At 36.4% G+C, this 15,628-nt stretch overlaps 1 protein-coding gene across 1 annotated transcript; it reads left to right on the top strand.

Moving 5' to 3' along the window:
• The first annotated feature begins 2,046 nt into the window (after nucleotides 1-2,046).
• Nucleotides 2,047-5,895, top strand: LOC113708419 (putative late blight resistance protein homolog R1A-3). The gene has a single exon (XM_027230874.2). It carries the CDS (start codon nucleotides 2,047-2,049, stop codon nucleotides 5,893-5,895), a length of 3,849 nt encoding a protein of 1,282 aa, XP_027086675.2.
• The last annotated feature ends 9,733 nt before the right edge of the window (nucleotides 5,896-15,628 follow it).

The raw sequence follows: 15,628 nt of genomic DNA, 5'->3' as shown, positions 1-15,628 counted from the left end.
TTTAAAATTTTTTCCTTTTAAAATTTTCTGTCATTTCATAGATTTCCTATACCCTTCATCTTTTAAACTTTTTATGACCCACTTGTCCTTCTTTCTCTCATCCACTTTCCTTTCTTTCTCTCAATGATATCTCTACAATAATAAAGCGGGAACAGGTAATTTGACGTAATCAGTTATCACTTTTTAGAATTCCCCTTTACCCTTCAAATATCGTCTCACCAACTAACATCATACAATCAATGAAATACATGTTTATTACTTAAACATAACCGCTTATAGATAATTGCTTGATTTAATTTTTTGTTTGATTTTTAAGATTTGTTTGTATTAACTTTTTTAATTTACTGCTACTAGATTTTATTGTCAAATAATGAATCTATATTCATTAGTTTAGCAGAAGATATTTTTTTTTTTTTTTATCATTAGCATACACATTGAGTGCGTCAATCACTGGTCTTACTATATATAAAGTGGAAGGAAGGGTTTGGTAAAAAACAAATTGTGTCATTTAATGTATTGCCTAATCTATCTCATTTCTAAAGAGAATTACATCATTTTAACTACCCACCTCTCAACAATTACTCATGCGTGTTGAATTAACCACCACTTTCCTAACAAAAAACTACTCTTTTTTTGTAAAATGGGTATAATAGTTTAACTATTTTAAATTACTATTTTTCAACAAAAAATAATACTAATTGCTTTTGATAACTTTTTATTAGTAACACACACATTGGATTTGCCTTAACCACTAGTATATATGAAGGGAGAGTAAGGGGTTTGGAGTAAATATTTATTGTCACTTTACGAACTTCCTTTTTTGCCCTTATAAAAATTATTCTTACTTTAAATACCTACACATATGTTGTCAAGATAACTGCTCATGACTAATTTTTTTTAACTATTTAAATATATGTTTTCAACATAACTAACCCTAAACATTACAACTACCAATATAGAATTATTGTATGAAAAAAATTTGAAAGATTAAAGTTTCTTTTAGTAATAAAAATTTTATATAAAATATATGGCCATAAATATTGTGTATTTTTTGATTGTACACGCATTGAATGTACATATAGCATTGGTATTTGGTATACATAAAGCAAGAGCGAGGAGTCGGTGTAAACCTTTTGTATGACTTTATGTTCTTCTTAAATTGCCCTTGATAACTATACACTTTCAACTTCCAATATATCCTTCTTCCAGCTAATATGTATATCTTATTATTTTATTTCTCAATTTATTTAGTAAATATTAATTTTTATCAGCAACTATCAATCGCGATTATGAATTACTACTAAAATTAATAAATTATTTCTTTATATATTTTATTTTAGTGAATTTTCTATATATTTACTATTACAACATAAAATTAATTCTCTTGAAAATGATTTCAAATGTAGTCAAAAAATTTTACACAAATTTCTTTTATTAGTTGCATGCACATTCGCGTGTATCTTGAACACTGGTTGACAATATGGTTAATTGTACTAAATACGCTCAAATTGGAAATATTGGGGACCGGATATTTAGAAAAGAAAAAAAAAACTTAAGGATGACAAGCTCACATTTGGCGAATCAAAAGCGCACATGTGATGTGACCAACTTTCACATTTGGAGGGCCTGGACTTGGATAATTTGATAGTAAAGGGCTAATGAAAAGGTAATTAGTCCGTGTGCAGGAGATACAGCCAAAGCCAATCATATTGCTAACCAAAAAACAAAGCAAGACAGAAAGGTTGAAAAATAACAAGTACTGATACAGTGCTAATGATGCAGCTAAGAGATTGAATTCCCAATCTCACCTACCCCAAAATTGAATAATTCCCAACATGTGGGCGAACCTTTGCATTTTAAAGTCTTCCACCAACAGAACACAGACAAAATAACAGTCTTGCAAACTGCAACGAGAAAGTGAGGAACGAAGAAAGAGCCTCGCCTACAATACTTGACTATTTTCAAATAATGAGAAAGTTAACCTCGAACAAAATTCGTTCAAGATCCAAATTTGATCTCAGAGAGTATAGATTAGAAGATACAATAATGGACATATCCTCCGGTAGTAGCACTAGTTGCTTTGATTCCGCTCTAGATTATCTGGGCTGGTTGGACAAGGCCTTCCAATATAAGTTCCATTCTGATCTAAAGATTTGGGACCTGAAGATCGGGTTGACACTATTACAAAGCTTTGACCTGTATCTGAGAAACTCTAGGAGGAGGAGGAACCATGAGACCTGTTCGGAACAAGATGTGGAGGAGAAGGATGTTACTTCTTTCAGAATTCAGAGCCTGATTATCAGAAGAATGCAAGATCTTGAATTTGCCTGCAGCAAATTATTTATTCATGCTAGTTTACCAGGTATACTTAAGATGAAAGGAGAGCTCACCCTATTCCGGAAAGAAATCAAGTTGTTTTTCAAGACAGATATCAACGAATCGTGTATCAACTTTCTGTTGGACTATTATTGGCTGAGGGATCCAGGACTAGTTATTGATTTCATTGATTTGGTTTCAAAGATTCTGATCGAACTTCTCCTCAAAAGTCAGATATCCCATTTCAAAACCCTTGAAGAGAAGCTAATGTTCTTGAATAGTTTCATTCGCTTTGTCCTGCTACACGGCGTCGAGGGTCAGCACTTGATAGATCTCTTGGTTCACGCTGAAGTGGTGGCTATCAATGCATTACGCCTGATTTGTACACGCTGGTTTGACAGAGATGATGAAGAAGAATGCGATGAAATGAGACTTCAAATTTCTCGACTACTACGTGAGAAGATTAATCCCACTCCCAGAGATGGTGAAGAAGTATACAATAAAATCGGGCTTCAAATTTCTCAACTAATACGTGAGAAGATTAATCCCAGTGATCCCCAAGTCCGAGAAACTTGTATCCATGTCCTGACTGCTTCAAAGTTATCAAGATCATCAGACACTTCAGCTCTAGAGAAAAATAAGCATCTAGTAGCTGACTTTATGGATTATCTCATTCACAATTTTATGGAGCTACTAGAATCTTGTACCAGTATTTTGGTTCCGATTATGAATCAAATGCTAGAACTCCATGATGGGCTGAGATTCCTAACAATCCTTTTCAGGCATCAGGAGAAGTTCACAGAGCTACCCCATGGAATGAAGACTCTTACTGGAGTTGTAGTCTGTGATGCAGCAATTGTAATTTTCTCCCTTTCTGTGAGTCAAATCGAAGAAGGCTTGGCCAAGGAAACCGATCTTGCTCTTTTTCATTTGCTCCAGGTGCTCAAGTTTATTAAGGCAGAAGTAATGGATCCGATAACATCAATATCAGGATTTGATTTTCCTAGGACCAATGAGTTGGGCTCTATGGATATTCTACTTGAAAATCTGAAGGAACTACAGAGTTGTAATGAGGCCGATGATTCAATTGCATTCCCATATGATCAAATCCACAGAGTCTTAGAAGATCTCGTATTCTTAAGATCTTTCCTTGGAAAGATAGTAGACCAGTGCAATCAGAACAAAAAACTCCAAGCTTTTTGGCGTCGTGTTATGGAGGTTGCATGTAAAGCAGAGTTAGTGATCGACTCGACACCTTTTGGTGATGAACGTGAATATTGTTTCGATGTTGTTGCTAGAGATATCAATCTTATGAAGATTGAGGCCCAAGAGATCTATGGTAGCATGAGCGATGTTGGTGAAACCAAGAGAGTTACCAAGACTTTCACTCCCATGCCATCACGAGTCACTGCGGCCACGTACAATGAAGATCTGGTGCTTCTCGACAATGAGGTGACAACTATCACTCATAGACTTACAGGAGGATCAAGGCAGTTGGATGTTGTTCCCATCGTGGGTGTGCCTGGGCTCGGTAAGACCACACTAGCCAATATAGTTTATAGTTCTCCTTCAGTAATGTTGCATTTCCAAATTCGTGCTTGGTGCACTGTGTCTCAAGTATATAGCCGGCACAACTTGTTAGTTCAGATATTGGGTAGTATTGATTCTAGGAGCCCAGAACAATATCTAAAGGTGGATGAGGATGATTTGGCTGTAAAGCTAAAACAAGTTTTGCTCAGAAATAGGTATCTCCTAGTTTTGGATGATCTATGGGACATTGAGGCATGGAATTTGTTGGAAAGATCATTACCTGATGATGCCAATGGAAGCAGGATTCTCGTCATGAGTAGATTGCTGAATTTGCAATTCAAACCTGGTAGCAAGGCTCACTATCTCCGGCACCTTACTGATGAAGAGAGTTGGCAATTGCTGCAGAAAAAGCTATTTGGCAACGAAGGTTGTCCCACAAAACTACATGGAGTTGGATCTCAAATAGTAAAATATTGTAGGGGCTTACCTCTTACAGTTGTCCTTGCTGCTGGAATTTTTGCTACTACTGCACAAAATTTCTGGGAAGAAGTTGCAAAAAGTCTAAGTTTCAGCATTGCCCTTGACAAAGAATATTGCATGAAGACACTTGAACTAAGTTATATTCATCTACCAGATGATTTGAAGCCATGCCTTCTTTATTTTGGTGTATTTCAAGAAGACGAAAATGTTCCTGTCCGAAGATTGTTATGGCTTTGGATCTCCGAAGGATTTGTGCGAAAGAAAACTGGAAAGAGAATAGTGGATGTGGCAGATGACTACTTGAAGGCACTGGTTGATAGAAGTTTAGTCATGGTTACCAAACAAAGAACTACGAGTGGTGCCAAAGCTTGCCGACTTCATGATTTGGTACATGAGTTTTGTGTAGAAAAAGCCAAAGAAGAAAACTTTCTACACATTATATGTCGTGGGAAAGATCCTTTTAATCTTACTGGTCTAAGCAACCCCCACCGAGTTTGTGATCAGAATACCAGGAAATTGAAGATTCAGCACTCAATGCTATTTTTTCCCAATTTACGCAGTTTGTTGTCGTTCAAAGAGGAAGAGTTGGGATTTTGGTTGCCTAAACTTCTGAGAGTGTTGGATTTGAGGAACTTGGTGTTTGATGCATATTTTCCGATGGAAGTAGTATTGCTTGTTCACTTGAGATACTTAGCTCTTCATATTCGAGGAATAAATTCCATTTCCAACCCAATAAATTCCATTTCCATCCCATTTGCAATATCCAACCTCTCAAGGTTACAAACTTTTCTGGTAAGAGGAGACTCAATATTCTATTATGTGTTACCAAAAACTATCTGGAACATTAAGACATTGAGGCATCTATGTATCACAGGTTTCAATTATGGTTTTGTTTTTCCTGTTGACGATCTTGAAATATCCCCATGCTTAGATCATTTAAACACTTTAAAGCTTGCCATTGATCCCTCCTCTCAAAGCTTGCAAAAGCTGCTGACATATTTACCAAGCATCCGCAGGCTGAAATGTAAGAGATCGGAGAAATCAAGTGAAGAATTTACCAGAATTGACGACAAGATTCTGGTGTTCGACTGTTTGAGTCAACTAGAATCACTTAATCTATCTTTTTTTGATGGATACGGATTTAAATTCCCATTGAATTTGAAGAAGTTGACTCTTTCGTATAATGATCAGCCATGGAGTGAAATCTCAACAATTGGAAAGTTGCCCAATCTTCAAGTGCTCAATGGCTCCTTTGTTGGGATCGAAGAATGGGAAATGAAAGAAGGGGAGTTCCCTAACCTCCGAGTCTTGAATTTGATAGGCTTGGCCTTGCGCAGCTGGACTGCATCTTCTGATAGTTTTCTCCTTCTTGAGAAATTGGTTGTGCACAATTGTCCGAGGTTGAAAGAGGTGCCTTCTTGTTTAGGGGAATGTCCGACTCTTGAAATGATTGAGGTGAAATGGTGTGATGAGTCTGTTGTAAGATCAATGAGGCAAATTCAACAAGAGCAGATGGATATGGGAAATGATGTTCTAGAGATCATAATGGAATATTGTGGTCATGCATGAAGTTCCTCAGAAGAAGTCTCTCAGAAACACATCCAATTCCCTCGCAAGGTGTCTAATTCATGTTTCTTGAAAGCAATTTCTGGAGCTTCCCCATTCTTTTTTAATCACTCATTAATCAGTCCAACAATATTATCGTGCACACTCTGTTTAATGCAGCTACAGATTGATTTGATGCTTATAACTAGCTGAGTATGCAAGCTGCATTTTTCTCTTCCGTCCTTGTATTTCAGTCAGGGTAGTACAGAAAGTTTTAACTTGCTTCTGTTTTTCCTCGACAAAGAACCATACACCCAATTGATTGATATGTTAAAACATACAATAGTTTCTTTTTTTTTTTTTTCTTGCAACAAATATTAGGAGGAGATAAATCAAAATAAAAATGAAAATTTGGTTATGTTACTTTTCAATAGAGAAAGGGCATAGGAAAAGAATAGTAAAAATTGCCTCAAATAGTTGTCTTGTACAATTTGTGTATTGTTGCTATATGCAGCCCATTTTCACCGGCACTAGATCTAGAAATAGCTTTAGATATCAAGCCAAAGGAAAAAAAAAAAAAAAAAAAAGTTTTCTGAAAACTTGTGCCACAGTTATCTTTATAAGGGTCTTTCTTTCTTCTTTACATTATTTTCAAGTACAAACTTTCTGTATCTTCAAGCTAGCGGTACTTTACAGAAGTCCAAACTGATCAAAATGAAAAATCAAAGAAACAAGATGACAATTTTGTTGAGCAATTCTTTATTCAGTTGTCTCGCTCTACAACTGTTCCTTTCTCCAAAGAAATCAAATTAGAATATTTTGAGATGGAAACAGGTTGATTGCATTAAAGATCACCAGTTTTTGCATAAAGGATTTCATTAAAAATTTATGATGCACTCCTGCCTCATATGTCAAAATTCTCTCTTCAAGAATATACTTTTTTTTTGTCGGTTAATGAAAGAGTTCATATTTGAGTAAATCTTATATACATTGTCAGTGTATACACTATTACGGTTGAATGAATGACACACGAGCAAAATTTGAATTTTAAATTCAAATTTTACACATATGTTACATAGCTAACGGTGATAGTATATACACTGACAGCGTATACAAGGTTAATTCTTCATATTTTTGTGAACATAATCTTTTTATTTTTATTTCACAAATTTCCATTATCTACAATGTGTATAGAAAAAATGCATCAGCCTTTTCAGGATTGGATGTAATCCAAGTCTTTCCACCATGCATATACAATTTGAAAATGGACAAGTGGTGACAAAGAGTAACCATAATTCACAATTAAGTGCATGATATGACGCTATATGTAGGTTTTAACCTGCTAGCACAGGTTTCACAAGAGACAAAATTGTGATAGTAAATTTGGTGTAATTAATAGTATGTTTTTGCATAAAACAAGTTTCAAAATAACTTACTATTTAAATAACAAATATACTAGATGTTTAACAACAAATTATCACTTTTTCTCTGGAATTTACCATTTTTTATATAAAACTTACTACTTTTTCAAGCAAACTAATGATTTTATTAACAAATCTCACCACTTTGTTAATAAACTGTCCAACATCATTAAGAAATCTTACTCACTTTTAAGTAAAACTTACGCTCTCCCCCCCCCCCCCCCCGGCTCTTTTTTTTTTAACAAAACTTACAATTTTTTCAGGCAAAACTTATGACTTGACTAACAAATGATTGATCAGATTTACCTTCCCTAAGGTTTGGTCAAATTACTAATCAAGTCTTGAAATTTGGCCAAATAACTATCTAACCCCTGAATGAGCAAACGTTTAACCAAATGCTGCCTGACGTCTTCAAGACTTCAACCTTTAGTAATGTTGTTGAGGTTAGCAAAAAGCTTGTGTGACAGCCCCAAAATGCCCTTATGGAGCTCATTTGTCATTACAATAACATACTTTTACTTATTACCTTCCAACCAAACAGTATATATTTTTGCTTATTACACTCCAACAGAAAAAATACATCTTGGCTTCCATATTGTCGCGCCCCATTTTTTCGCGATGGAAAAGAAAGAAGGTGTTTTATAAAAGATGTGATTTATTAATAATAAATTAAAAAGGACCTAGAATGGGACTTAAAAGAATGCGACAATTTGGGTCCAAAATTTGGTCTAAAAGGGTTTTTAAGAAAAAATAGGAGTCGCCACTTGGTATGGAGTTTTGGTGTACCAAGTCACCCAAAAATAAAGTAAAATAAAATAAAACCCTTTTTGACAACTCCAGGTCTTTGAAAACAAGAGAAAATGGGTTCGGGAGTCACGGTTGAAGAAAGGGAAGGCGAATGTTCAATTGACTCAAACCTAAGGCACCCTTTCAACCTAGTCTAAGCTAGTTGCGAGGTTTAGTCAAAATTTTCCTAATCTAACCCTTAATTTTATCATATTTGGATGTTTCCTATATGGATGCAAATCTAAATATATCGAAAGGGACAAAATGTTCATTCAAGGGGTTTAATTGAACCAATCGCATTAATTGCGAAGGCCAAAATGATTCCTTGAAAGTGTCACGAGTATGCAAATGATGAAAAAAAGAAAAGTAAAGAAAGTAAATTAAATTATATACATAGATATAAGTGATCAAAGAAAAAGGGAATGCAACATAAAGGGTATGGGAGGCAAAAACTCATGACATAATTTTCTTATGCAGGGATTAATGGGGTATTTAAACTAAAAAGTTATAATCACCCATTTCCCATGTTTGAAAAATAATTCTCCTAATATGCACAAGCAAATGAGCTAACTTATTATACAATGTCCTAAATGAAATGCAATTCTAAATGATATGATTAACACATATAGAGAATAAGGGATAATATAATAGGGAATATCATGCAAATGAGAAAAGATCCTAAAAATGAAAATATGCATGAAAATGTAGTGAATAGCATACAAAGATGAATCTAGCGCAAGATGACCTAAAGGGTCTAGCGTTGGACTAGCCCATTTCTAAAAGTCCTTACTAGCGTTGGACTAGCAAGTAAGCGGAGGGAGAAACCACAACTAGCGTTGGACTAGTGTGGTGACGTCATGCATTAACAATTCATAGTGAAACAAATAAAGCATAAATTAAAACAAATAAACACATAAGAGCACGTAGCACGTAACACGTAAGCATAATATCTAGATGCAAAAATCCTAAGGAAAGCAGGTAAAACATATAACACATAAGCCACATAAACACGCAAACCTATCTATTACATCGGGGAACGCCTAACTACAATCTAGAAGGGAAAAATATAATAAAACAAATCTAATTATCCTATCTATTACATTTTTGAGGTATTTAAATGCCTCTCGAATAATTATAAAAATTAACTAAAACATATATAAGAAAATTTGAATGAATATTTAAATCAAATAAATAAAGCATATAAAAATATAAACACATAGGAACACATAAGAGCACATAAGAGCACGTAATTGACATTGAAATAATAAAAATAGGGGTACCTCCCGTTTGAAGTGGTGACTAAATGGAGTCAAATTGTCCTATTTATACTAACAATGAACAAAAGAATCATGGCACCAATTTAATTGAAAAAAAACAATAATAATAAGTATTAAACTCACACTAATATGTCAAACATAAAGAAATTTAAAACATCTAAAAATTACAAGTTGAATATGTTCAAAAGTAACATAATTAGTTATTGAAGAAAAGAAACAATCATAATAAAGAGAGCCAAAATTTGCCAAAGACTGAATTGCAAAAATTGAAAACTTTTGGGGGACAAAAATTATATTTTCCAAAGTTCAGGGGTCAAAATTAAATGAAAGATAAAATTCAGGGACCAAAGTGAAATTAATTTAAGGACCTACATGAAAGAAATTTAAAATGTTCTGAGCCGCAGTGAAACTACTCCAAAGACCAGGGGCTAAAATGCAAAAATCGGTTTCTGATATTCTTAAGAAATGGGCCACCATGCCATCATTTTATTTCCTTGGGCCGGACACTACCTAAGCCCAACCGAAAGTCCAAGCCAAAACACAAGGCCAACCCATCTTCTATCACTCAAACCCAACCAAAATAAAGGCATGGGCTCTGACCTTCTAGCCCAACCGAAACCCAAAAGAAAAATAAACCAAAGCCCATTTTCAAAACCCAACCAAAACTAACTCTTGGCCCATCAGAAAAATAAACATCAGCCCAAATCCTTTTTTTTTCTTTCTTTCTTTTCTTTCTTTTCTTTTCTTTCTTCTCTTCTTCCTCTTTTCTTTCTTCTTCTTCCACCGAGAAGCTGAAGCTTCTCCCTGCTGGCGGCCATGGTTGCCTCCGGCGGCGCCACCACCGGACCGCCGCCGGCGATCTCTCCGGTCACCAAATTTTCTCAAAATACACCCCCTCACTCGATTTTTCACGTAGATTCCATTTTCGGAGTTAGTTTTTACAAAAAATGAGTCGAAAGTGGTCAAAATGCCAAGAAATCAGTTCAGTTTTTTATTTTTTTAAAACCTTCACATCTTCACCAAAAATCATAAAAATTATGCCAAAACCCTCCTGATAACTTCTACATTACAACTATAATCTTAGTTTGACAAATAAACAACAACAAAATAAAGCATTAAGTCAAAACAGCCCCAAAAATGAAGAAAATTATTCTAATGCTTTGAAGGCTCAAAAACTCCCAAAATTTTGGATAACCAAGCATTTTCAGATCTTTGCTAGCTAATGGTCATCCATTTAAGCAAACCATACACACCAAATTCACTCCTTTGATTCATTTTTTCATTTAAACATTTTTTCAAACATTTGGCATGCATTCACAGCACCGTTTCTTTTTTCCCTAATTTTGTTCATGACCCATCCCAAAATTTCATCCATACAACACCAACAAAAACCAGCAAAAATAAGCAATAAAAAAAGTAACCACACATACATTCAATCTAGTTAATTAAAAAAAAAGCTGGAAAAAAGGGAGATAAATACCTCAATGAAGAGTTTGGTCCCTTTGCCAAGATTTTTGATGAAATTGCCAAGCTCCAATCCAACCGATTGCTGCCTTGTTGTGTGCAAATGTGTTTGGATTTTGTGGAAGAAAATGTGTAGAGGGAGCCCCCCCCTTTTTTTTTTGTTCCTCTTGTCTGATGAGGGAGAGAGCCGAGAGAGCAAATTGAGCCAAAAGGGTGGAGTCTTTTTTTTCTTCTTGTCCTCTGTCCGTGAGAGCCGAGAGAGGAGATTGAGGAAGTAGTTTTTTTTTCTTTTGTTTGGTTTTTGTTCTCGTCTGTTAAGAGCTAGCCGAGAGAGGGAGGGAAAATTTTTTCCTTTCTTCCTTCTTCTGTCCTGGAGAGAGCCGAGAGATGTCTTGTAGCCAAAATGGAGCTTGTGTGCTGAATCTTCCAAAATGATGATTTCTCAATTAATGAAAAGACAAGTCCATGGCCATTGAGTGTGAAATGGGTTAATAGTTAATTTGGTGAAACAAAATGATCAAAATGATTTTTTGATTTTTTTTTTGATTTTTTTTTTATTTTTGTTGTTTTGTTGTTTTTTTTTTCTCTTTTCGTAAAGCAAACCTGCAAAAATGAGAAAATGTACATTAAAATACAAGAAAATAAATAACTTATTAAATAGAAAAATCCTGGGAAAATATTAAAAATTGACAAAAATTTGGTGTCTACAGCTTGCCCCTCTTTGTCTAGAGTTTCAAAGAAACTCAAGACAAAGACGTAGACACCAAATTGCTTATCTGTCTCTTGTAGCTGCACCTGAACTAAAATAAACAAACCAACACTTGGCTGAAATTATTGGACAAAATGATGCAATAACATTGCAGAAAATGTGACCGGACCCATGTAGAGTTGCCTACGTATCCCACCATGGGAATCAGGTCAAACGTAGTTCGAATTACAAGTGAATCACAATGAAACAAGTGCATTGACCAACTGTGGTCTTTGCAAAGTCGAAAAAGTCTGAGCTCTCAGAACTTCTAAACATGAAACACCAAATGAATGAGAAAGCACAACAATTATTGGTCAAAACAGTCAAGAAAAGTAACTTGTCATAATTAGAAAAAGATGCGCGGAGGGAGGCGATTACGCTCCAAGAAGGGGGATAGAAGGGTGCGCGGCGGACGCTGAGACTCACCAACAAAAATTTAAATTGTCGAGAAGGGGGACAGAAGGGTGCGCGGTGGACGCTGAGACTCACCAATAGGAAATTAAATTGATCAAGAATGGGAGGTAGAAGGGTGCGCGGTGGACGCTGAGACTCACCAACAGGAAATTAAATTGATGCGCGGAGGGACGCGATTACGCTCCAACAGGAATTTAAATTTATCAAGAATGGGAGGTAGAAGAGTGCGCGGTGGACGCTGAGACTCACCAACAGGAAATTAAATTGATGCGCGGAGGGACGCGATTACGCTCCAACAGGAATTTAAATTTGTCAAGAATGGGAGATAGAAGGGTGCGCGGTGGACGCTGAGACTCACCAACATGAATTTAAATTATCAAGAAGGGGAGGTAGAAGGGTGCGCGGTGGACGCTGAGACTCACCAACATGAATTTAAATTGTCAAGAAAGGGAGGTAGAAGGATGCGCGGTGGACGCTGAGACTCACCAATAAGAAATTAAATTGATGCGCGGAGGGACGCGATTACGCTCCAACAGGAATTTAAATTTGTCAAGAATGGGAGGTAGAAGGGTGCGCGGTGGACGCTGAGACTCACCAACAGGAAATTAAATTGATGCGCGGAGGGACGCGATTACGCTCCAACAGGAATTTAAATTGTCAAGAAGGGGGATAGAAGGGTGCGCGGTGGACGCTGAGACTCACCAACAGAAATTTAAATTGTCAAGAAGGGGAGGTAGAAGGGTGCGCGGTGGACGCTGAGACTCACCAACAGGAAATTAAATTGATGCGCGGAGGGACGCGATTACGCTCCAACAGAAAATTAAATTTGTCAAGAAGGGGGATAGAAGGGTGCGCGGTGGACGCTGAGACTCACCAACATGAATTTAAATTGATGCGCGGAGGGACGCGATTACGCTCCAACAGAAAATTAAATTTGATCTTCTTAATTGAGTTTTATTTGATTTTTTTTTTTTAAATAACAGATTGGTGGGATTGACCCGAGCTCAATGAAATACTGAAAGAAATGAAAATGCAAGTTGTGAGGCCCCAGTTCGTTCTACGTTGATATATTCATTAATTAGGCGGTAACGTTTGGTTTTGGGAGTATTTCGAAAACCCTAAGTAGGGATTAAGATTTAAACCCTAAGTTCCGGTTAAGATTGAAAACCCGTTTTTTCTACATTTTCTTTATTAGAAAATTCCCCAAATAATTTTTATGAGTAAATATAGTTTTTAGATGATTTTTCTAGTATTGGTTAGATTTTGAGAAATTAAGAACGTATATCGGACGTGGGACCCACTAGTGCGAAAAGTTCGGAAAAATTCGGCCAATTAGGTTAAATTCCGGATACTGTTTAAAATTTATCGGGTGTTAAGAGATAAGTAGTGTGTGTGAAGTGATTGATGTGAGAGAGAAAAGAAAGATAGGAATGCATTAATGGTGGTGACAAGTGTCACCATTTCATTGGAGAAGATTTAAGAATTACTATTCATATTTTTGACTTTTTTGACCAAAGGTTAAATATCTTCAAAATTCATTAAAATTTCCTCATTCTTTCTTCACCATGGCCGGCTCTCTCCTCTCTCTCTTTCTCTCTCTCTTGCTCCAAGTACAAAGAAGAAACACTTCAATCTTGTTCCAAATCATCAAACCAACCATCCAACCTTGATTTTGCTCCATAAAACATCTTCAAGTGGTGGTTGTGAGTTGTTTTGTGGATTTGTTTGGAAGAGCTAAGGTGGTCTACAACTCCTCTTCTCTTGTATACTAGGTAAGTGATGATTTAACATACTCTTGCACTTAATGAAGCTTAAGTTATGCTTATTAGTGATTAAAGTGCTGAAATTTCTGGTTTTTATCTTGGTTTGGAGTGATTTGGTGAAGTTTTCCATTTTATGATGATTTTTCTGGTTTAATTGGATTATGATGGTGTGGTTGTTTGTGATGATTGGCAATGGACTATAATGGCTCTAGTGGATGTGAAATGTGGATAAATGCAACCAATTTTGGATTTGGTGTGAAAATTGAAAAGTTAGGGTTCCTAAATCCCCAATTCTGTCCGGTTTTGGATCATAGGGTTAGAGGCATAATTTGACTTTGCTCAAAACATGAAAGTTGTAGGTATTGATGTGTTTGAGGTGCCTACAAAATTTCAGGTCATTTGGATTAATTTAGAATGAGATATGACGAAATTACTGTAGCTGTTCTGCTTTGGTCAGAATGCGAAAACTGCGTTGGTATTTGGCTATTTTGGCTGGAATTGGTTTGGATTTTGAAGTTGGTGTCTTCTGATGAAATGTAGCTGGATGTCTTATCTAACATATGCCTTTGGAATTTCGGCATTTGGACTTGTATAGACTAAGTTATAGGCATTACAGTTTTATGTGATTTGCAAACCTGTTTTGGTAATTCTGGATTTGTATTTTGCATATTTGACCTAGTTGTGCTAGGATTTGGACTGAGTGGCCTTCTACATTGTTGTACCCCTGTTCCTTAGCTTCGAAACGGTGGGTCTTACACCCCCATCCGATAACCGTAGTGAATTTGGTGCCATTACCGCATATTGAGGTCAAATACGGTTTGTGATTCTGGTACGTTTTTGGAAAGTTTATGGCTGGAACTTTGGCTTCACATTTGACTGAGTTACAAGCTGTTTGGGCTTCCGACCAAAACACCAAACTTATAGCCCTATATCAGAGCTTTCTAACGCCCTTATAATTTCATGAATCGGATTTATAAAACCTGAGATATAGCCGAGCAAACAAGGCCTGCCCGTGAAAATGACCAGAAATCTGTTTTGGTCCTGATGACTAATTTCCGTTCCGAATTTGGATTGCTGACCTTCATGAAAGTTGTTCCATTTGGAATGAAATATCTAACTGCCAATTTTCAGCTCTTTTGACCATGTGTAGCGTAGAAAACAGTTAGCACTCAAAACTGACCATTTGTGCATTGGCCAGATTTCGTAAGTGATTGTGTTTGGTTCATTTGGGACTAAAGCCTCCAGTTTCAGTTCTGGATGTCTTCATAACAGTTGTTGTTCATCCTTTAAGCTTCGATATGACGTCTCATACGCCTTAATCCGATATTCGTAGCTCAACTTATGAGTAAACTAGAAACGAGTGTCAAATCTGCCGTTTCCGTTTCCGTCTGTCATATTTACGTGCGCGCGTGTTGTTTTGCCGTTTTGCTTGTTTTGGGCATGTTAGTGGCCGTTTGTGATAAAATCTTCTATTTCAGACAGCGGTGAGCTAGGCGGAGCCGGTGGGGCCCACTACTAGCGAACGCGCGAAGCGATTTTGCTTCCGTACTACTTTTGGTATTTTGAGTAAGTATTCAGGCCAGTTTGGTGTGTTTTCTTTGCTATGTGTTTGAGATATGTGAAAAGGGCACTTAGGCGAGGGTGTACTTTATCGCACTCGACCTAAACTTTAATTTGAATGTATAATTGTACTTGGCATATGTATATGAACCTTTTGGAACCAAAACCCTTGAGCTTGTGGCTCGGGGCGACTTTCGAATAAAGTTTGTGAAGTTTGCAAAGTTTGTGATTTTGAATAATTTTGTGAAGTTTGTGAGTTTGGGGCGAACTCTTGACCTAGTTGGACTATTCGAGCCGGTTAGGGCTTGGTCGAAGGCAGTCCAA

Source organism: Coffea arabica, chromosome 9c (genome assembly GCF_036785885.1).
Source record: "Coffea arabica cultivar ET-39 chromosome 9c, Coffea Arabica ET-39 HiFi, whole genome shotgun sequence".
Taxonomy (NCBI): Eukaryota; Viridiplantae; Streptophyta; class Magnoliopsida; order Gentianales; family Rubiaceae; genus Coffea; species Coffea arabica.
The sequence above is the reverse complement of the archived record's forward strand: the minus strand, read 5'-3'. Positions and strand labels throughout refer to the sequence as shown.